The following is a 25336-nucleotide window of genomic DNA, read 5'->3' on the forward strand; positions in this document are numbered from 1 at the left end:
CTGGGATTCATGAAGCATTTCCAGATTCTGCTTTAGTAAAATATAGTAAAATATAAATATTTGATTCCTGCTCCAACATCACCACTGCTAGGAGCTACATTAAAACCCATACCTATGGAACCTTTTGAATTTCCAAGGGAAGTATGGTGGAATATTGGAAAAATCATTGTTAGAATGAAAATGTAATTTTTAATTAATATATCAAGTCATGTTTTTACCAGAATGTATTAGACTGAAAAATGTACATGAAAAGTTAATATACCAGGATTTCTTTTGTATCCACTTGTTTGGGGAGTATAATCATGTGAGTAGCTCATGCATTCTCAGTGTAGCTTAAAATCAACCTACATTTCCCCCCTTTTTCTCCTTGCCATCTGTAACCAAAATACACTCCGTGGAGGTAGTTCTTCACTGCCTCATGCAGTGAACAGTCACAATTACAATGGTGATAAAAATAACTTTACACCCAATACTTGCGTGCGGTTCTGCAAAGGAAAGCTGAAGTAAGTAAATGTAGTTGTGGTTTCAGTTAGTGACTGCTTCACTTAATGACCAGGTTGCCAGCCCCAGTTGTGGTTGTTAAATGAGGACTAACTAATTTTTTTCCATAGCTGGGTGTAAAGAATATCAACCCATTAAGCAGTGTGGCTTCATATCATCAGCTGCATCCCATTGCTTTAACTGAGCCATTTGAAAAGGGAAACTGGGAGGTGCAAGCAAGGCAGGCTGTCCCCAATGAAAAGGCAATATCTACAAGTGCAAGATGGACCTGTATTTGTTGCACGCATGTTGAAAATTGCAATCTTGCCATTTTAGACACACACACACGCACAGACACAAACAGATGGCATTTAAAATCCTAAAATACATAATAGAAGAAAGCATGCAACAACATTTAAGGATCCATAAACATCAAAATTATTCGGCATAACTTTGAAAAAGTGTAAAAGCAGGAAGGCTGGAAATAAAAATAACAACTCCAAGCATTTCAATAATATTTTTTAAGTTCCCTTTTACTTGTGTTGTTGGAAAAATATATTCAAATATTAACAAACAAATATCAGGATTCTATTGCTGCAAATAAAATATTGTAGTAGATTTTTCCTTCCAGTGTTGTACAGCAATCTTTTTTTTCCAATCTCCATGGTCCACAAATCCACAGTTCCTGATTAGAATTAGAATTCTTTTATTGGCCAAGTGTGATTGAACACACAAGGAATTTGTCTTGGTGCAAATGCTCTCAGTACACATAAAAGAAAAGATATTTTAATAATACGATATAGCAAAGAAAATACACTGCTCAAAAAAATAAAGAACACAAAAATAAGACATCCTAGATCTGAATGAATGAAATATTCTTATTAAATACTTTGTTCATTACATAGTTGAATGTGCTGACAACAAAATCACACAAAAATTATCAATGGAAATCAAATTTAGCAACCCATGGAGATCTGGATTTGGAGTTACACTCAAAATTTAAGTGGAAAAAAACACTACAGGCTAATCCAACTTTGATGTAATGTCCTTAAAAGAAGTCAAAATGAGGCTCAGTAGTGAGTGTGGCCTCCAGGTGCCTGTATGACCTCCCTACAACACCTGGGCATGCTCCTGATGAGGTGGTGGATGGTCTCCTGAGGGATCTCCCACACCTGGACTAAAGCATCCCCCATTGTGGTGCAATGTGGCGTTGGTAGATGGAGCAAGACATGATGTCCCAGATGTGCTCAATTGGATTCAGGTCTGGGGAACAGGTGGGCCAGTCCATAGCATCAATGCCTTTATCTTGCAGGAACTGCTGACACACTCCAGCCACATGAGGTCTAGCATTGTCTTGCATTAGGAGGAACCCGGGGCCAACCGCACTAGCATATGGTCTCACAAGGGGTCTGAGGATCTCAGTACCTAATGGCAGTCAGACTACCTCTGGCGAGCACATGGAGGGCTGTGCGGCCCCCTAAAGAAATGCCACCCTATACCATTACTGACCCACTGCCAAACCAGTCATGCTGGAGGATGTTGCAGGCAGCAGAACCTTCTCCACGGCATCTCCAGACCCTGTCACGTCTGTCACATGTGCTCAGTGTGAACCTGCTTTCATCTGTGAAGAGCACGGCACCAGTGGCGAATTTGCCAATCTTGGTGTTCTCTGGCAAATGCCAAACGACCTGTACGGGGTTGGGCTGTAAGCACAACCCCCACCTGTGGACGTCGGGCCTTCATACCACCCTCATGGAGTCTGTTTCTGACCGTTTGAGCAGCCACATGCACATTTGTGGCCCACTGGAGGTCATTTTGCAGGGCTCTGACAGTGCTCCTCCTGTCCCTCCTTGCACAAAGGCAGAGGTAGCGGTCTTGAGGCTGGGTTGTTGCCCTCCTACGGCCTCCTCCATGTCTCCTGATGTACTGGCCTGTCTCCTGGTAGTGCCTCCATGCTCTGGACACTACGCTGACAGACACAGCAAATCTTCTTGCCACAGTTCGCATTGATGTGCCATCCTGGATGAGCTGCACTACCTAAGCCACTTGTGTAGGTTGTAGACTCCGTCTCATGCTACCACTATAGTGAAAGCACCACCAGCATTCAAAAGTGACCAAACCATCAGCCAGAAAGCATAGGAACTGAGAAGTGGTCTGTGGTCACCACCTGCAGAACCACTCCTTTATTGGGGATGTCTTGCTAACTGCCTATGCTTTCACCTGTTGTCTATTCCACTTGCACAACTACATGTGAAATTGATTGTCAATCAGTGTTGCTACCTAAGTGGACAGTTTGATTTCACAGAAGTGTGATTGACTTGGAGTTACATTGTGTTGTTTAAGTGTTCCCTTTATTTTTTTTGAGCATGTATATATCTCCTTAACATAAATGGGATAATGGGATTCAGAGTTGTATGCATAACTTGGCTGAAGTCAGCTCAAGACTTCAGTAGGGCGAGATAAAATTATATTGGTGAATACTCTCGAATTCTCTCAGTTATGTCTCTGTCACCAGGGTGATTTTAACTAACCCTTACTGCAAATACTCTAGATGGTCTATGTACCTAAAGTAAATGTATTCAATTAGTCTCATTTCCAGAAAAAATATGAAATTAATTTCATTTATTCTGAAGATAAAGTTAACTTTTTTATATCAATTTCCATCAGCTTCCTTGAAAGCAGTGGTTCTCAACCTGTGGGTCGCAACCCCTTTGGGGGTCAAATGACCCTTTCACAGGGGTCACCTAAGACCATTGGAAAATACATATTTTCGGTGGTCTTAGGAACCGAGCCATAATTTTATGGTGGGGGTCACCACAACATGAGGAACTGTATTAAAGGGTTGCGGCATTAGGAAGGTTGAGAACCACTGCTCTAAAGGTTTATTGGCTTTTAAGGACTGTAGAACTTCAAAAGTTGCAATTGCATCTGGTTGAAATAAATCCATTAACAAATTTGGTTCTGGTTTGCTCTAAATATAAACTGATAAAATATGCATAGGTGTTTATAGGGAGGAAAAGCAGCAGTCAACAACAAAACTTCATGACACAATCCTATGATTCATATATTTGTATCCTGCATTGATGCAAATACAAAATGCTGAGGTTTTGAAACATGAGATCACAAATTGTTTCACCATTTTTTGCAACATTAATTTTAATTCCTGCAAAATTAAGAAGAAAGAAGAATTAAGAAGTGAACTTCTAAATTTCTCATCCTGCTTACCTCTTTTTGTACAGCCAGACTGAGGAGTTTAGACGCTTTCATATTCTCTGCTTTGGATTAATCATAGATTGTATGGTACCTAGTAGGAATTGTGTTTAATTTGAACAAAGATTAAATTATTTTGAGTAATTACAGTTAAATTTTGACATTCTTTGACCTAACCAGTTGGTAGCAGCATAGGAGGGTTAAATGGATGTAGGAGGGTTAAATGGAGCTATCTACTTTTGCATATGCTTGGTAATGTTACATAGTATATTAATGTATATTTGTTTCTAGATCAACCAAATGTTGTAAGAAAATTTGCACGTTGACAAAAATTTAAAGTACGAAAAGGTTAAAGAAACAAATATTTCCTTTTTAAGCTCTTGATAATTGCTACTCTTTATGTCTGCAGCTAGTGGAGGACATGCTAGAGGACGAGGAAGAAGAGGATGACAGAGATGACAAGGTAATTATCTTTCCTGGCACCTGGTACCTAGGGATGGGAGAAAGTAGACACAAACTGCTCTTACAGGCAGTTAAAAAGGAACGGGAGTGTTTTGTAGTGCAGAGCGGTTTATCATCTTAACAATGCCACAGTGTATGTGTTATAGAAGGTACAGATATCTATAAACCTTTCCTTCCCTTTCCCTCCCCTTCTCCCCCACCATATCATGTTTTTGTCCAGAACTGGGCCATTCCCCTCCCCCCCTTCTTTCAAGAATAAATATATTTCAGCTTGTCTGGAACTTGATAGCTGTTGTGAAGAAAAGTGCAGTGACAATTGTTTTTGAAGGACAAAAATATGTCCTTTCTGGAGTACTTCAAATAGGGCTGTACTTCCAGGTGGGAGGAGTATTGTAAAAATAGAAACACCATACTGTTTGAAGGTGGTCTATTGCCATCTGTAATTTTCTGAGAATTACTTGGTAGAAGAGTGTTTGATGTGTGTTTCACTCTGTAAGATATTTAAATAATCACAATTCTCATCTGCCTCGTATCGATAGATTCAGGATTGGCATTGTGTGGCCCAGCATCAGTCTAAGAGACTGGTTGCTCTTTCAACTGTTGAGAAAGTTGCTCAGTTCCTAGGCTGCTATTTGGGCTGAGAATTTCCACCAGAGTAAATAACAGCTAGTTAATACTGGTTATTGAAGCAAGCAATAGGACTGCAAGGCTGTCCCTGGAGAAGAAGGAAGAGGCATAGAGAGGAAATTAGAATGACCTTGTACGAAAGAGACCGTGATGTTAGTTGGCAGGGCTGACTTATGGGAAAGAAAAGTGCAGCAAGATAAATGTCTTTTAAGAACTTTTAAAATGAAGATACTGATGGAGTGAATTCAGATTATTCTAATGTGTTCCATTTAAATGCAGAAAATGCTGACCTTCACGTACTGTTTTAATAAACCATCAACGGTTTTTTGAATAACAGTGGAAAAAAACCTATCTTAATATATGCCTTTGACCTTTGTTGCTAGTAGAGACATACAGTTCTATATCACTACAGGAATTTTAGGCTGGCAGCCAGAAAACATTTGACATGTAGGAAAATTTACTGTGATTAGTTTACTCTGAACAATTAAGGTACGTGTTTTGAAAGACGAACCTCTGAATACCTTTATTAGTCCACATTTAGTACATACATGGTGATAGTTTTTTATCTATGTATTTTAATGATTTTGATAACAGCTGCAATCATGAAATAATATCACACCTAAATTTCTTCCATGCAAAGCCATATGTGCTGTTTTCATTACAAAATGCTTAGCAGTACAATACATGATTTATCATGAAGGTCAACCCTATAGCATAGTGAGCTTTAACACAAAGACGTCTTCCCTCTGATAAATGTGGGTCTGCTATCAATTTGGGAGGGTTTTTTTTAGCACTTGAGCATATTTCATTATCAATTGTTTTGTATTTTTAGAAGTTTATAACTAAAATCTCTTTAAACTAGATAACCTACCTACTCTTTTTTCTGATTAGTATTTATATGTGTGCATGTGTGTATTAATTTACTTTTGCTTATGATGTTAGTATTTAAAGGACTTACCTTATTCAGTAATTAAATAATAAATCAACATCTTTCACTGTCTATAAAAAAATGAGAACAATAATAATTTAAATAAAAACTAACGTCTGGAACTGTATCAACTATATTGGCCATCTGAATCACTTTGTAAAATTCCAAACACTTTTAAATTGAACTATCAATGCCAAATAAATAGGAGTAACGTAAATGACATTAAATGGTATATTTTTAACATAGAAACTAAATGTTTATGAATAATTTCTAAGTAAAATGATTATATGTCCATATCTAATGCACAGTATCTAGTGGAAATACTTATAAAGAATGATTTGGCAATGGGTTGTTTTTCAAAGCAAACTTAACAATATTTTTCTCAGTTGAGTGTTTTCTGCATAGTGTAAATTAGATTAAATCATAAGTAATTTAACTACTTCCATTTTAAATGAATATATAATTTGAGTTTTGAGAGAAAACAAATGTAAATTCTGCTGGAGTGACCTCTAGCTCTCAGTATTGTTCTGTTTTCTCATTTGGTAAAATAGTAAAATGAGGTCAGTGGGTCCTCTTATAGAATAAACATAAAAAAAATTAATAAACCTGCCAAAGCCTCACTTTAATTGAAATTGAAGCATATATTGCAAGGATATAAAATATGTCCCAGATGTCTAGCCACACAAAGTAACCTAGTTTTCCCCGATTACCACAAGGCAACTATTAGTTCAGTAACCTTTTGACTTGGGGGTAAATGGGGCATTATAATGCTGAGAACTACAGCACCTGTTTTCTATTTAATAAAGACCTCTGCACACTTCCCCTTAGCTGCTTCATGTGTTTTTGCTTAGCATATTGTTAGGTGATTATGATAAGGTTCTTTCCTCAGAACTGGTGTAGAGATTAGACACTTAAGCAAAATGAGTGGGTAACTTATTTGCTACTCAACCAAGACTGTGTGGGCATCCAGAGAAGTATTTTTTTTAAAAAGCTGGAATAGAATTGTGGTTTTTGATAGTTCTGACTAAGTTGCAGGATGATAACCATAATCAGTCCCAATGTCTGTTACAAGTCTTGTCTTGCATAAGAAGTTTCACTGAATTTATGCAGAGTGGTTCTGATTAAAAATCTTTCTTATTCAAATATAATTTCAGTAATAGATATAGTGTATTATTCAGACACTGTTCAATTTATATAAAGTCATATTTTATGTATTATTTCTGTATATAAGAAATGTTCATTTTCAAATAAGATAATAGTTATGTTTTTATACAGAACCTATTGCCGACACATAGTAATGAAAGTATATATTGCATTATGGGGAAAAATAGACTGTTGGTTCAGTTTAGAACAACATGCAAAATTCACCGTTGCTTGCAAGAGTGCACAATTTAATTACAGAAAAAAGATGATAATAATCTCTATCTACCTTCTCTTATTAAAATTAAAATGAGTTATTTAGTAGATGAATGCATCTTCAAATAGCTGCTTAAATGTTATAACACTGGCAATTACATGAAATTAAGCCATTCTCTAAGAAGCTTCCTTCAACTGAACATTTAGGAGGCTATAAAATATATTTCTCACCCAAATATACCATATTCCTTTCATAGGTACAATGTAAATATATAGCATTTGTCTATTAAACAGAACTGCCTTCTCTGTCGCAGTGTCTGCTGTATTGAAGTGTTCCCTGATGACTTGGATGACCGAACCTTGTTGGCATTTCATAGGGCATCAAAGATCTGGATATTCCCTCAGGAAGTTTAAACCAACGCTAACTACTTCATTGACTTCACTGACTAAAATAGTACAGCTTTTAGATCCCAGGCATATTATTTTGGATGTTTATTGATAATTGATAATTCTTGAGCACTGCCTAATCATTATTGTGTTATAGTGTTAGTATTAGTATCACTTTATAAGGGCCTTGGCAAGATGATACTTGGAATATCGCATCCAGTTTTGATCACCACATGTAAAAAAGATGTTGAGATTCTAGAAAAAGTGCAGAGAAGACCAACAAAGATTATTAGGTGACTGGATGACCCCTGGTATATCTAGTTTAATGAAGAGAAGCCTGGGGTGACATGATAGCAGGCTTTCAATAGCTAAGAGTCTGCCACAGAGAGGATGTCAATCTGTTCTCCAGCACACCTGAAGGCAGAACAAGAAACAATTAATGGAAACCAATCAAGAAAAGATCCTAGAATTAAGGAGGAATTTCCTGACAATTAGAACAATTAATCAGTGGAACAGCTTGCCTTCAGAAGTTGTGGGTGCTCCATTACTGGAGGCTCTGAAGAAGAGATTGGACAACTATTTGTCTGAAATGGTATAGAGTCTCATGCTTGAGCAGCAGGTTGGATTAGAAGAAGACCTTCTTCTAATTCTGTTATTGATTTTCCATTCTTGGAACTCGTTTATCATAGCAATACCCAGTCTTTATTTTATTGTAGTAAGTTGTTTAGTTTCTTTATTACATTTATATAATATATAAATATATATTTATATACCAGATTTCCTTCAGTGAGCTTGTGACACACTGCATTTTGATCTTGCCTTTCATTGTAATTTCACAATTAACTTATGAAATAGTTTAGTTTGTGAAGTTTTTTGAGAGAACAAGCAATTGAAGATGGTTCTTTTTAGTTCTAGCAAAAGGCTAGACAGGCTACCTAAGCAGATGTTGTCAATTAGTTTGAAATTAAAGTCAGATGTGGGATTGCATCCTGTTCTGATGTTGGACTCTTACAATCAAGGGGGGTGAGCACCTGCTGTAGTAAAGATATGTCATTAGGACATTTCTCTTTTTAACTACCTAGTTCCCTACTCCATCTGACTTTATTTTTTAAAATATTCCTTTAATTAAAACTAACTAGGAAACTGGCATGCACCAAAGTAAATGTATCATCTAATATAGCAACTTTATTTACATGAATGTTAATGGTAACTGTAAAGGCTTCTTTGTATATATGTATAAGATCAAGAGTAAATTTGTTTAAATTTGTAGACAAACTTTTATCTAAAGAAAACCATTGCTAATTTAGATTCACAATGTCACAGGCTCATTTGTTGCCTAGATTGTGAGGATCTGCTCCTTGGTTTTAGAAACCTTTTAGTGTTTCTAAATTATTGTTATAATAGAAATTGTTTCTTCATTCTCTGTGCTGGCACTCTTTTATACTCTGCGCCTGTTTCCTTGTATATTGGCCCTGTATATTACCAAGTAGGCCAAGGAACCAGTGTTATAAAATCAACAATACATTCTTAAATCAGTAAGTATTGATGGTGAAACATTTGGGCTTTTATGGCATATGTTTTTTTTAACAAAAGAAAGTAATCAAATCTGAATCATTATTGGTAATTTCTGTTGAGTTTAGGCTTGCCATTTATTCCCTCTGCCCAATAGATTTTCCCCCCATTGTAGCCTGTTTTTAGTAACAATGCATTGTGGCAGGCACTAGGATTAAATCTGGATAGTTACTACATTTTTGTACTGTTGCAGTAAATTATTTAGTCTTTTCATATGTCCAATTGTAACTACAGGCATTTTTACATGAAAAACAAGGCATTCCTACTTTAAGTTAAACTGCTGAGGTAATTTCTCCCAAACAAGAAATAGGATTTATAAAGCCTGTCATTCAGTAACACTATAAAAGTTTTGATTGGGAGGAAATAGTCAGCCTTTCTTTCTATTGTAAAATGTGTTCTCAATCTATAGAGCTCAGCCTATCTTACTAACTGTTGCAATTATTTCATTTGATCTAAAGGCAGCACATAAATTATTTGTTAACATAGTTCCCTTAAAAATGAGTTATATTTGCTGCAACAAATATAACTTAGTCACTATTGAACTGATTCAGAAAATGTAAATTTGATTCTTTGCCTTAATTCTTGTTACTTAAACTATCCTCTCTACTTAATTGACAGATGCACTGCCAGACAAACGAGTGCTTCATTTTTCCAAGTAAAGAATGTAACATACCAACCTGAAGAATTGTTTTTCAGTATTCTATGCCTGGGTGTATCAAGTATCATTATTTCATTACAGTCTTTTTTTCAACAGGCTAACCCTAACCCCTGCCACCACATTTAGTAATTTGTGGAAGAGGGGTAGAGAAAGCAAATACTTAAAGAACAGTTCCAAGTTTTAAGATAATTTTACCAAACTGGAATATTAGGCAAAAACCAATAGTATATATTTCAATAGGGACAAATGCAATTGGATAGGATAAATCAGAGGTGTGAGGCGGATCTATTCTGGGCAGCAGTACACATAAAAAGGACCTGGATGTCTTGGTAAAATCACAAGTTGAATTTGAGCCAAAAGTATGATCCCTCTGAAAAAAAAGAAAGTGTAATCTTTGGTTGCATCAGTAGAAGAATACCATCAAGATCAAGGCAAATCATTTTTTCTATTTTGTGTCCTATAACATAACAGCCAATTATGGGTGTTACATTATAGAAAAAAAAAAAAAAAGAGATCAACAATCAATATGGTAAAGGACCTGGAAGAAAAAAAAACAAAAACAATGTGGGTGGCACTAATAGGTTTAGTCTGGTGAAGAGAAAACGAATGAAACAATGTGGTTGTTTCCTGTAGAAGATAGGAAAGAATTGTTCATACTGTTCCAGAAAAGAGGATAGGAAACAATAGTCTGTAATTACAAGGAAGGAGATTCTGTTTGTAGATCAGGAAAAAAATTCTTAGTGGCAGGAGCTGTTTAACAATGGAGTGGACTGTCTTAGGGAGGTGATAGACTCCCTGTCATTAGGAGTGTTTAAAAAAAAGCTGGAGGGCTGTTTTTCAGGAATACTGTAGTAGTGAGTTTTCTGCATTTATCTGTGAACTGGACTGGATAATCTCCAAATTTTTGAGAGAGAATTGTTCATTATTTATTTGCCCATCCTATAACTGCAAAACTCGCCAGCTTGAGATAAGTTCTATTAAGACTAAGAAAGGTGAGTTAATATTTTATATCCTTTTATTTCCCCATATCTGTAGAAGCAGCTATATTGCATTCAAGAAGGATGTCATTTAGTCTGTTCTTACTCTTGTCTTTTGCACAAAACATTTTTCTTTAATCTGCCAGAAATGTGGCATTGATATTTCTTATTTTTGAAACCATTTTAATAGCAAATTTCAATATATTTCTTATTTTTGAAACCATTTTAATAGCAAATTTCAATATATTTTGTTTCAAGACAATGTGTGTGTGTGTGTGTGTGTGTGTGTGTGTGTATGTATGGTATTCAGCTTTGTTCGGGTATTTTCCCACGTCTTTATAGTTGTGCTTTTAAAGTTGTAGTGACATTTCAGCAGAATCTCATCTGTCATCATCAGGCTCATCTATTGGGTTCGTGTGTGTCAGGCTTTCACAGATGTTTCTGTTTTAAATTTGGTGCTAGTCTCGTGCTGTGTTAGAATGGTTTTTTTCTTCATCCTGATTGGTTGGGAGTCTCGGTCTGTGTTTTTTGTTCTTGGAGTTTGCTGTGTTCTGCTTGATTGGTGTTTCTGATATCTTCTGTTTTGTAGCGTTTTTTTGTCTTGATTACCTGGCAACATTGTGTTTTGTGTATTGGGGGCTTTCAGCAAGGCTTGGCTTCAGTTGAATGGCCGGCTATTGTTTATTGATGATGACGACAACAACAACAACAACAATAATGTATGTGTACAATTTATTGATATCGATGCACAGGAGATGCCAGAGTTGAAGAAAAAGAACTAGAAAAAAAAAATCACGAAATATCAAGACCTGACCATCGAAACTACGCGATTATGGATGAAACGTGTGACAGTGATACCCATTGTCATCAAGGCACTTGGCATCATGACCAAGAATTTTACAAAATACAACAAGAAATTACAACTTCCTGTAATAACACCAGTGAAACTGCAAAAACTGTGTTACTCAGACCACCATAAATTTAAGAAGATACTTGGTCAATACCTAGGATGCTGGCAGCAACCCATATCAATCATCAGTGCCAGTCAATAATATTTGTGATACATTTCTAAATGTTCTGTTGACTGAGTTTCAGGTGTAATGAAAATAATAATAATAATAATAACAACAACAACAACAACAATAATACAAAGCATACAATTTATTGATTTGCCGTACCAGGAGACACCAGAGTCAAAGAAAAAGCACTGGAAAAAAATCACAAAATATTGCAACCTGGCCATCAAAACTACACTATTATGGATGAAACATGTAACAGTGATACCATTAGAGCACTTGGTACCATGTCCAAGAATTTTACAAAATACATCAAGAAATTACAGCTTCCTGCAATAACACCAGTGGAACTGCAAAAAACTGTGCTACTCAGAACATTGTACATCTTAAGAAGATACTTGGTTGATATCTAGGATGCTGGCAGCAACCAGTATCAACCATTAGCATCAGTCAATTATATTTGTGATCAGTGGTGTGTTCAAAAAAATTTCCTACCGGTTTGGAGCTTGCTTCAGAGCTTGCTTCGCTTGTGTGCGCACACTTTGAGGGCGCATGCACAGCGATAAAACAAGAAAAAAAAACTGCCTTTGCCTCCCAGCAATTTCCCTCCTTTAGCAAACAACCAGTTTCAGTTTCAGCACAGCCTGATTAGCACAAGCAGCTGATTTTCAGTTCGGCCTCCAACCATCAGTTGTTTCAGGCTGCAGAGATTGCCATAGCCTATTGCTGCCTCTGTGCATCCCGTTTTCAGTCTCTGAATCCCGTTTTCAGCCTCTGCATGCCCCGTTTTTGGCCTCCTCATGTCCCATTTTCAGGCAGCGAGGATCGTAACAGGCCAAAACGGGGCTCATGGAGGCCAAAAATGGGATGCAATGGGGCATGCAGAGGCAGCAATAGGCAATGGCAATCCCTGCAACCTGAAACAGCTGATGTTCAGAGGCCAATTCAACCGACAATCAGCTGCTTGTGCTAATCAGGCTGTGCTGAAACTGAAACTGAAACAGGCTGTTTACTGCCAGGAGGCAAATTGCTGGGAGGCAAAGACCAAAGGCTGGAGGTTGGCGGGTGGGCATGGCCAGTCAAAATTTTCCCTACTGGTTATCCGAACCAGACAAATTTTTCCCTAACGGTCTGTAAGGACCTGTCAGAACTGGCTGAATATCATCCCTGTTTGTGATACATTTTTAAATGTTCAGTTGACCGAGTTTCATGTTTAATGAATAAAAGAGATAACAACAACAACAACAACAACAATAACAACAACCCTGGTGATGCACAAATTGAAGACAAGCAGCACGAAAAAAATTACACAGTACCCAGGACTTACAAATTGAAGTGGAGTGACTTTGGAAAAAGAAATTGTATGTTATTCCAATTGTAATTGGAGCCTTTGGAGCAATACCTAAAGGGCTACCTAGCTATTTGGAAATTCTGAATTTATCAGATTTGAATACCCTGATTCTACAAAAAACTACCCTACTTGGAACAGCTTATATCCTCCGACGTTACCTTAACAGTTGCTAGATCCTGTGGTTAGGACTCGAGCTGTTGAGCTACCAACCAGCCCCAAAGGTTGTGAATCTCACTGAAGATAAAATAACAACAACAACAACAACACAACAACAAAATGAATTTCCAACAGGCTGATTTGCTCTAAACTGTCAATTCTGTTGGAAATGGATTCATTTTGTTGTTGTTGTGTTGTTGTTGTTGTTGTTGTTGTTATTTTATCTTCAGTGAGATTCACAACCTTTGGGGCTGGTTGGTAGCTCAACAGCTCGAGTCCTAACCCCAGGATCTAGCAACTGTTAAGGTAACGTCGGAGAATATAAGCTATTCCAAGTAGGGTAGTTTTTTGTAGAATCAGGGTGTTCAAATCTGATAAATTCAGAATTTCCAAATAGCTAGGTAGCCCTTTAGGTATTGCTCCAAAGGCTCCAATTACAATTGGGATAACATACAATTTCTTTTTCCAAAGTCACTCCACTTCAATTTGTAAGTCCTGGGTACTGTGTAATTTTTTTCGTGCTGCTTGTCTTCAATTTGTGCATCACCAGGGTTGTTGTTATTGTTGTTGTTGTTGTTGTTATCTCTTTTATTCATTAAACATGAAACTCGGTCAACTGAACATTTAAAAATGTATCACAAACAGGGATGATATTCAGCCAGTTCTGACAGGTCCTTACAGACAAAGAAAAAGGCCTATAGTTTTGGACAAACAACAGGAGTCACAATAGGAATGCTACATGGAGCTAATTGAAAATGCAGTGAAATTACCCAGCACAGAGAAAAGCCAACCTCTTTAACATATTCTTTGGCTCAGTATTTGTAAACAGTAATGGATCATGCCCAATATTTCCTAGTCGAACCACAGACAACTACAATGATCTAATACATATCGATTTTACAGAAGACAATGTTGAAAAAGCACTACGCAATCTAAAACCATGTCTGTCTATTAGACCGGATGGAATATGTGCCTACTTCTTAAAAAAGGCTATCCACTGCCATAGCAGAACCTCTAAGCATAATCTTCAAAAAATCTTTCAGGACCAGCTCCTGAAAGGCTCCAGCTCCTTGCCAAAACTATGGTCACAAGCCACGGTCATCCCCATCTTCAAAAAGAGAGACCCCAGCCTAGTTGAAAATTACAGACCAATCTCCTTATGCTGAGTCACCTGTAAAGTCATGGAATCAATTATTAACCAATCCATTATCCTCCACTTAGAGACAACCTACTCTCTAACAAACAATTTGGTTTCAGAAAAAAACTATCCTGTAGTCTGCAACTTTTATACTGCAAAAACATATGGACTACACAACTTGATCAGGGCAAAGCAATAGACACAATTTACATAGACTTCTGTAAAGCCTTTGACTCAGTGGTACATGACAAACTACTCCTAAAATTAAAATCTTATGGTATCTCTGGACACCTGTATAACTGGATAGAAGCATTTCTGTCAAACAGGCAACAAATGGTCAAAATTGGGAGCATCCTATCAAATACTGTACATGTCAACAGTGGTGTCCCCAAGGCATTGTTCTAGGACCAACTCTCTTCATACTCTACATAAATGACCTCTGTGATCATATTAACAGCAACTGTGTTCTCTTTGCTGATGATGTAAAGCTATTCCAGACAATACTGCTACCCTTCAAAAAGACTTTGACTATGTATCAGAATGGTCAAACAAATGGCAATTTCAAATTTCAACAAATAAATGCTCTGTCTTACATATTGGCAAAAAAAAACCCTAGAAAATAAAATACAAGCTGAATAGTCAAGACCTTGTTGATGACCCAAACTTTGTCAAGGACTTTGGAGTACTCATCTCAAATGATCTAAGTGCTAGAGCCCACTGTAACTACATAGCCAAAAAGGCATTAAGAGTTGTTAACCTAATCTTACGTAGCTTTTTCTCTGGTAATATCACACTACTAACTAGAGCATACAAAACATTTGCTAGACCTATACTTGAATACAGCTCATCAGTCTGGAACCCATATCATGTATCTGATATTAACACAATTGAAAAAGTCCAGAAATATTTCACAAGAAGTGTTCTTTGCTTTTCTACTCATAGCAGAATGCCTTATGCCACCAGACTTGAAATTTTAGACCTAGACAAACTAGAACTACACCGCCTTCGGTTCGATCTAAGTATAGTACATAAAATTATATATTGCAATGTCCTACCTGTCAGTGAATACTTCAGCTTCAACCACAACAATACAAGAGCACACAATAGATACAAACTCAAGGTAAACCAAACCAAACTTGATTGCAGGAAATACGACTCCAGCAACAGAGTGGTCAATGTCTGGAATACTCTACCTGACTTTGTGGTTTCTTCCCCAAACCCCAAAAACTTTAACTTTAGACTGTCTACTATTGACATCACCTCTTACCTAAGATGTCTGTAGGGTGCGTGCATAAGTGCACCAACGTGCCTACCATCCCTGTCCTATTGTTTGTTTGTTTTTTCTTATTCGTATCCATTTTATGTATTCATAACCATGTTTATACTTATTCCTGTTATCTAATAATCATTTGATAAAATAAAATAAGTAAAATAAAAATAAATAATGGATCCTGCTCACTATGTTCATAAGCTGTGACTGTTATAGAACAGGTCACCTACATGACTGACCCGATTTTATACCTTTCTTTGTGGCACTTGTTAAGTGAACCCGTTGTTTGCTAGGGGGTGTTTTTGCCAAAAACTGAAAATAAGTGTCAATTTCCAGCAAAAGCGTCATTAACTACAGTCATGTGACCATGAGGTGTGCTGCAAATGGTTGAAAATGTGGGCTAGTTGTCAAATATCTGAAATGCGATCATGTGATCTGGAAGTGTCTGATCTTCAGAATTAGGTTGTCAGTACCTTTGGGAGGGTATCTCTCTGAACTTTGGTTGTATGTATCCATTTCATGTATTCATAACTACGTTTATACTTATACCTGTTATCTTTTAATCGCTTGTCAAAATTAAATAAATAAAAAAATAAAATAAAGGGGATCAATTCACTTCCTGTGCAGATCTAAAGTGATATTTGGTAATCTATTAGGAACGGTAGTTTCCTTAGTAGAATGATAGAATAGGAACTAAAGGCTTCCATCAACCTCTTCCATCTACTGTGCAGATCTAAAGTGATATTTGATAATCTATTAGGAACGCTAGTTCCCTTAGTAGAATGATAGAATGGGAACTAAAGGCTTTCATCAACCTCTTCCATACTGAATAAAAATAAAAATAATCTCTGGTTAAGTTTTCAAAAAGCATAATTGCTAATTTCTTTTGTGTGGGGATGTCTTTTTCCTTTTATATTTGTAAACTGCATCTTTATTCTAGACAGTGTGATCAGTGCCTTTTTTGGTCTATTGAAACCCCTTTTATTGAGAAAAAAGAGGAGTTTCTTGTTGTCTTTTTCCTTTCTTCTCTGAAAAATCTTCTAATAAGGAATGCTATTCTTTTTCTCTGTAGAGTGAAGAGATTTCAGACAAAAGAGAAACTATGTCCAATCAGGATTAGCTATCTCTTGTTACCAAGGGAACTTCTTTATATTCCCATCATTTTAACATGAAACAATAAAGGCATTTTATGTTTTTGGCAGCAATTTGGTAGAATTGCATTTCAGAATGATTTTATTTACAACTTTAACATTTGTTTGTTTGTGTTTTGGTTAAGTCTTGCCAGTGATCTATTAATTTTCCAATAAAGTAAATTTACCAATTCATGGAGCTTGGGTAAAATATTTATATAGCTGAAACTTGAAGAGGAATGAATATCCACTCTTTAGAATATACCCTGGGATCCAGTATTACTTGGACATATATGAGGATGGATTGGGATTGATAAATCTTACTTCACCCTGAATCATTTTCAAGTAGAAATGAAACTATTCTTAAAACTCCCTTTTGTTTAGTTAGAAAAACCAAAACGTGTAAGATTGATTATCAGTATAACATTCTGGAATCAAAAGTGCTCTGAAAAATAAATAGTGTTATGTTACCTTGTGGTAAGATGGGCGGCCAATCAAATTTATGACTGACTGACTGACTAAATTATTTAAATTTATCTGGGACCTTTTTCTGAATCTCCTGGTACAGCTCAAAAATGATTATCTGAACTATAAACTTAACTTTTAGTAATTTGTGTTTTTTTTTCTGGAACTTATCTGTCAGTAAGTAGTTATTTGATCCAGTATTGGTTTGTAATAGTACTAGATTTAGATTTTGTTTTCTCCAGGTCCAAATTACTGTGGTTGATGTGGATGATCACTGTCAGCTTTCCACCTGTAAAAAAATAGATTAATATCTTCAGTTGTGTTTTGCTAGAGGACTTGATCATTCAGAAAATACATTTGTCAGGAATATTTAATGCCTCTGCAGAGAACTTCTTTGTGGAGCTGTCCTATGAAATTTCAGAAATAGAAGAGTGTGTGTGTGCTATGTTAGGTCTTTCTAAATATAAAAATAATATTTTTAGTAAAATCTCACTGGTAGGGCTTATAAAATAGACTCTGAGTTATAATCTTATTAGGCTAATTTCATATGATTACAAACCTTGTTTTCTCTGGCCTGACCTATATATTCATGTTAATTTTTTGGTGTGTGCAACAATAATTTGAATGACTCTGAACCCCCATAGATCTTTATACAAATTGAAAATTACGAGTTATGTCTTTTTTGAGAGCTGTTATTTTGACTGCCATCTATTCAGCATAGATTAATCATACTATGAATATTTGCTTAGCCCTAAATGTCTAGAATCTGAAGGAAACCCTAACTCCTTAAAAAACACTGCAAGCAGTTCAAGTGCGAATTAATCAAATGAAAGTTTATTAGAAAAAAAACATAAATTTGTTTTAAAAAGTAATGGAATAGAATAAGAAGCATGCAGGAGGACAAATGTGTTCTATTTTCCTGTTCCCAAGATCATAAAAATTTTACAATTCCCTTCCCTGTTTACTTAGTGTTGTCTGTCCTAGATCTGACAATGTATACCTCCAGTAACATAATGAAATCCATGGAAAGTAGGAACAAAGAATAGAGGAGGGAAAGACATCAAAGAATGGCAGCTTTTATTCTTCACTGTTGAACTGAAAATAGATAGTTTGCAACCAAGGCTAAAAAAGCATTTAAAGTTATTTACAAGACAATAAATAATACAAAACCTACCTGACAAACATTGGAGATAAATGCCGTCATTGAATTCTTCTATTGTAACTGCCAATATTTCCTTTGTTAGATTCACTAGAATAAGCTAGAAGATGAGAGAGTCCCAGTCACTACACCCCTTGAAAAATACTACATTTTCTCATATTTATTATAGATTAATTGCTGAGTTTTAAAAAGACACTGAAACCCAAAAATCTCCCTGAAATAATATTTGTGAGTCCTTATATTGTGTTTAGCCTGATAACGTCTTTCAAATGCTGCTGCCTTAGAACTTTACAATAGAATCTGTAAGCATTAACCTATAAAGCCTAGAACACCTTAGGACCATTTTACTGGATGAAAAAACTCCTCCCATATTTCTTACCTAGACACAAATACCCCCATCAGAGATCCATCTCTAGATTTCCTTGCCCAAAAAGCAGCTGAAGAAATGAGGAAGAATTCCGTCCAGTAGGTTTGCCTGGAACTGTACTGCCCTTTTAACAACAGGTAAAAGACCTTCTTCTGGCCTTCTATGAAAATACATAGGCCTTCTAGGAATCACTGGTTTTTGTGAGATGCTAGACAATCCGTGACCCATTGGGTCATTCTTCCTTCCACTTGTATTATAGGCTTGCATTATTTCCTCTCCTCCCCCATGCCCTTCAGGAGAGCCATGGTGAAGCCTTCTTCTCCACCCCTGTGCTAACCTGTAGAGCTGCCTGCTGTTTTGCAGAGGAAGGTAGGAAAAGGAATGGCAAACCATGAGAAAAACTGTACTCTACATCCCCATTCCAGGAAGGAAGAGGAGACACCCTTTGTGGAACTCCTCCAACAGCCAGACTTCCTTGCTAGCAGGCATCCCAGTCATTCCCTTGTCTTTTCTCTTCCCACATGTTTTCTATTTTTATATTAAATGTATATGTCACTTACCTTGCTATCAATGCCTTGTAATATAGGCTTGCTCCACCCCCCCCACCCCCCAAGCTTCAGCAGAACTAGAGTGAAGCCTCCACCACCGCTTCTGCTTCCATCTCAGCACTTCCACCTTGCCTAACCTACAGATTACCTGCCACTTTGCTAGGAAGAGGAGAATAGCTGTGGAGCATGATATAAACTACATCCCTACTCCCCATTCCAGCATGCACCCAAAGACCCTTTCCCTTCAGGAAGGAAGAGGGCTCATCCATCGACTGCTGATGCCCCCAGCCAGCTTTGGTTTACCAGTAGGCATCTGAGTTGCTCCCTTGTCCTTGCCTCACCTGTTACCACTGTTAAAAGATTTCAGATTTTGACCTTGGTTTCGATGCTTCCAATGGCTGCTTGCCCATTGGGCCTTGCTACCAACCGATTGGGTGTAGGGGTCAGAGGGAGGTAAGAAAGAGAGTGTGTGTGTGTTTTATTTATTTTATCAGGAAAAAAAATCTATTTTTTATGGAATAGATCAGTGAGTTAACTCTTCTTGTGACCCTCTCCATCAGATGAAGAAATCCATACTGTTTGTAAAGACGTAGTACTATTTCTCATCACCACCCTTTTAGTTTGCACAATAATCTTAAAACTTACCTCACGCTGTTTTGCTACAAGTATTCCTTTTTATAGAGGTCCATTTTGAATATTTTTTTATACATGAACAATATGAGAAAGAATGAGTAGAATATCAAAATTACATATTTGTACTCCAGAAATGGGAGTTAGTCATGGCAAGCTGTCCAAGGCAATTTGGGTTGTGTTCTGAATATGAGAATTCAAATGTAAAGAAATTTCATAGGTAGCATGGACAAACCCATGTAAAGTTAAGATAACTAATTCTTAACATATATATTTTGTTATGGAAGCTTTATACTGGTAGGTAAAATGGATTTCATATGAAATATGCAATATAAGAAGAAAATGAAAGCTGAACTTCTTGGGATATATAAGCTGAAAGTGCCCATTCATGTTCTTTAACATATTACCATATAAATATTATGTTTGCCTTATTCAGGCCCTGTAGATGACACATATGTTCTTCTGTTCAGGTTTGTACACAATGTATCAGTGAAAAATGTATCATCATTCTGTGAATCTTGGCGTGCTTCATTCTCATTGGCATTCATTTATTGTAGACAAAATGCATAATCAGTCAAACTCATCCTCTGTAATCCTGCTAGCAAAGAAATAATGTATTCCAGTTATTGTTATAGCCCTTATTGCTGTGGTATCTCTTTTGTGTTGCACAGTAACCTCATTTTATGTCGCATTCAGTTTGTACAAATTGTGCTAATAACTTTTTTAGAAAATGAGTTCCACTCTATATTTACTTTTCATTCATTAAAATGTTAACTTCTCTTTTATTATTTAAGAAAATATCCCAAAATAAATATCAGACTCACTGGTTTTTCCCCTTGATATTTGAAACAAGAAATTGTTACTTGCTCTAGATTGAAGATGACCTTACTCTAAAATATGCAATAAATTACTTGTTTCTCTGTGCTAATCCATAATATCAAATTAAACTGATGTCATATTTACTATGCAGCAATCAGGGAGGTAAACAAATGCAAGCAAATTATGTGGCCTATTTGGTGGTTTCAGGGTCTACTTTTGCTATAAGTTATTTGCTGCCCACTTGTGCCTGAAGCAATTTTTGTTTTCCCAGACTGGTACCCTCCCGTATATATTGGGACTGTAATTTATAAAATCCCTAGCAAATTACCAAATGCTGACAATGCTGATAGCTGTAATCTTAATTCATCTGGAAGACAACAAGTTGTGAAAGACTATTCAAACTGTTTATCATTTTTATTTTTTAATGTAAATTTTATTGAGATTATTATAATATAGAGTACAAATAAAAATAAAGATAATAGAGAAGTGGAGGGAAGGGAAAAGGAGAAAAAGAAGTGTGTGACAAAGGGAAAGAGGGGAAAAAAGCATTGACTTCGAACATTCTTCAGTGCAGCAAGATACAAAATAGTTACAGCCTCAACTTTTTCCTTTTATATACTTTATACTTTATATATATTTTAAATATTAGCCATTTTAATCACTACTCTGATCAGCAAAACCCAAAGTCAAAATTTCATTTTTTTCTCCCGGAAACAGAAGAAGCAGTTTCTAGTAGAAACACAACTAAATACATTCCTTTTTTTCTGAGTAAAACAGTTAATTTTGCTATCTTTGCTAACTCCATCTATCCATTGTTTCATAGTGGTGATTAATATACCATTTTGCTCATAAAGAACTTTTGCTGTATACAATTAAAAATCATTTTTTTCAAGCTCCTTATCCAGTAATCTTAAAAGCAAAGCATCTGGTTTCAATTTTATATTCATTGTAAGAATATTTTGGATTAAAACATAATCTGCCCCAATATTTTTTTGCTTTATTACAAGTCTATCAAAGAGGATAAAAAGTTTCTTCTTTACAATTACATTTCCAACATATGTACATTTGAGACACCTTTATACATCTTTAACAATTTGTCAGGCATTTCGTACCAATGCTGCATCATTTTGTAAAAGTTTTCTTTCAGATTATAGTTCATTGTCAAACCATTTGTCCATTGCTTGAGCATTATATACAAAATAAATTATTTGCTTATTGAATCATATAGTATTTCACATACTCATTTTCCAGTTTAATTTAAAAAACATTTTGCAACAACATGTTCATCATTAGCACACAATAAATTTCAAATTCATTTTTTACAGATTCAAATCCATAATATTTCTTGTCTAAATTAAACCTTGCTTTCAGTTGTATGTCTGTTAGCCAGTGACAGATATGCCCTTTTGATTGCAATTCTGCTTTTGATTTGAGATTATGCTCGCTTTGATTTGTAGATATTATTTCACTATAAGCTTACCAGTCATCACTTCTTTTCTAAAAAAGCTTCCTGTTGTCTTCATAATTTTATCACTTGAACAAATTAAAAAAGAACATAAACTAACAATCAAGAGAAAACATAAAGAGTGAAAAGAGAATAAGGAGAGAATTAGTATTAAAAAAAGAAAGGAATATGTATGTATGTATGTATGTATGTATGTATGTATGTATGTATGTATGTATGTTATTCAGCTTTGTTCGGGTATTTTCCCACGTCATTATAGTTGTGCTTTTAAAGTTGTAGCAACGTTTCGGCAGAATCTCATCTGCCATCATCAGGCTTCTGTATTGTGTTCGTCTGTGAGTCAGACTTTTTACAGTTGTTTCAGTTTTAAATTTGAGGCTAGCCTACTGCTGTGCCAGAATGTTTTTTTCTTCATCCTGATTGGTTGGGAGTCTTGGTCTGTGTTTATTGGTCTTGGAGTTTGCTGTGTTCTGCTTGATTGGTGTTTCTGATATCTTCTGTCTGTTTTGTGGTTTTTTTTGTCTTGGTTGGCTGGCAACATTGTGTTCCTATATTGGAGGCTTTTAGTGTGGCTTGGCTTCAAGTAAACGGATGGCTATCATTTATTAGGAAGCTTGGTTTCATCTGGGTGACTGGTTGGGGTGTGTTTGAGCTGGAGATATCAGGGGGGATCTGTTTGTGCCCAGGTGTTTGCCTGGCTTGTGGTGTGAATAACATGTGACTGCTTCTTTAAAGGATATAAAGTACACTTACATCCAACTTACATTCAACTCTTACTTTAAGACTATAATATAATGCTCATTCCCACCCCCAAAAGAAAGGGGAAATATTTTTTTTCTTTTTAAATTTTAACAATCATCAAATTCATATGTCAAAATTTGACTGTTCTCCATCTCTTGCAAAATGTCCACAAAAAACTGCCAATTGTAGATTAATTTCTTGAGTGATTTCTTTTAAAAGAGCTATTACCTTGATTACTTAACTTGAAAATTCTTCACTGATTTCTATGAAATTTGGCATGTTTTATTTCTTCATAATGGATTAAGTTTTTTTGTTATGTTTCATATAGTTCAGGTGAAAAGCATACAGCAATAACAGATTATTAAGGTGTAAATTCAAAAGATTCTGAAGTATTTTCATGAAATTTGGAATTTTATTTTCTCTTAATGATCTAAGTTGCCAGCAAGGATTATCCTATTCTGATAAAATACAAGAGAAAGAGAGTTATAGGCACTCTATTAGCTTATTTATTATTAGAATGCACTTTTATACCTTGTAAATAGATTTTTGTGGCAATTGAAAATATTAAAATTGTTCCTCTATTTTTTGCCTCAAAGATCACATATGGCTAAAAATAATTTGGGTTTATTAGGAATATAAAATTGTTATTAATTGTGATACTTTTACAAAGAAAAACCCTCTTTAATTACACTTTTATTTGTTTAACATGTAATTTAAATCTGAATCTGACAGGGTCAACATAACCTACTAGTTTCAACTCAGACCTGACTATTTTCCAGGTTGTTGGAAGAAAAATGTGAAATGCTTTTTAAAGTCTTTACAACACATTAAACACAAAACTTTTTTAGTAACGGATGTCCTCACTTAACAAACATTTGTGAGAAGTTCCAATGATACTGAATAATAATTACAACTGGGCGTCCTTAGTAGCAGCACTCCACAGTCATATGATCCAAATTTGGTTGCTTGGCAGCCCACCTCATTTATAATCATAGGATGTGCTTCATCTTACCCCACTGCCTATCTCCCCCATCTCTGCCCCTGTAGCCATTCAGATGACAAAATTGATTCCTGTAACAGTTCATCTTTGTTTTGAGAGAAAATGCCAAAAATATTTGACAATGGAATATTAGGGACTTTCAGTTTGATGAAACTGACTCATATGTTCTGTGCTAACACAGCATCTTGATGGAAAAAAGTGTAGCTTTTCACTAGACTGGAATATTTTCTATGTGAATCTTTAGAACAGGAAATAAAAAACAGCTAATGTTTCATGGGGCATGTGGAATTAGTTTAGGAAAAGCTGAACCCTTATCCTTCTGTCTGCCTCCTTTTTCCAGTGCTGTTTTGTCTATGCCTGCTTTCGAATATGTCAACAAATTTTCTTTACGCTCCAAAGTGGAGAAAGGAATAGGTCTGAGGAGAATAGTGGTCCTTTCCATTTAGACAGAAAATGTAGAACAGATGTGTATTCAAGAAGGTACAAGTTGATCTTGTTAAAATATTTGTAAAGAAAAATAGCTTCAGGATCTTCCAAAGAAAATCTCTTGAGCTCTAGAGATAGAAGAAAGGGAAATGTATTTTGTTATTCTGATAGCATTCTTTCCGTACAAGAACTGATGATGAATCAAGATATGCTTCAATCTTGGAATCTAAATTGAAGAATTATAAGTAAGAAAAGAAAGCAGTTATGACTTGAGGCTGGATTATTGTTTTTTTTAGTAATTCTTAAGCAGAATTATAGTTTCATGGCCATCCTTATTTACTGAAAAGAACACTGTTGGAGCAACACAGCTAGTTCAAGTAAAATTATCTACCTACCTACCTATCTACCTAGGACTACAACTGTGCATCTAGGTTGTGAAAAATGCAGACAATTTAGAGTTGTGCAGATGTTTTCAGCTTGAACAATCCTGACTTTATGATAAAATCATAGGTAGCATCTATGGTATTTTTCCCCTCTGAAGTAAACATCAATAAAATCTTAGCAGTTTTTTTAAATATTGTCATATGTATGTTAGCCATATTTTAGGATTTATTAAGGATACTTTTGTTAAACTGTTACTTTTTAAAAGAACAAAACAGATAATCCTCAACTTACAACTATTTATTCATCGACTATTCAAAGTTACAATGGTCCTGAACAAATGGTTACAACTTACAACCTGTCCCACTAGTATGCACTTATGACTCGTTGCAGCACTCTGTGATCATATGATTGCTGTTTGCTATCCTCCCATGCTGGCTTCCCCAAAAAGGTAATGGGGAAGCTGTCAGAGAAAGCCCCTCTGCATGTCACCTACACTGGTCACTTGTGCATCAACCCCATTCTCTGCCTCTCTTGCATTTTCTCTCACCCTCCACAAATCTTGCTGTGCACCCTCATGCACCCTTCCTGATATAAGCTGATCTCCCTTGGGAACC

General features: G+C 35.9%; 1 protein-coding gene across 1 annotated transcript in view; it reads left to right on the plus strand.

The window, feature by feature from the left end:
- MCTP1 (multiple C2 and transmembrane domain containing 1) overlaps positions 1-25336 on the plus strand; it is a 140285-nt gene that overhangs the window by 108234 nt on the left and 6715 nt on the right. Inside the window, exon 17 of the mRNA XM_087927045.1 lies at positions 4100-4153. Coding sequence (XP_087783171.1) covers positions 4100-4153 — 54 coding nt within the window. The remainder of the gene's footprint in view (positions 1-4099; positions 4154-25336) is intronic.

This window comes from Pseudonaja textilis, chromosome 2 (assembly GCF_049901715.1).
Source record: "Pseudonaja textilis isolate UNSWEBS1 chromosome 2, rPseTex1.2, whole genome shotgun sequence".
NCBI lineage: Eukaryota > Metazoa > Chordata > Lepidosauria > Squamata > Elapidae > Pseudonaja > Pseudonaja textilis.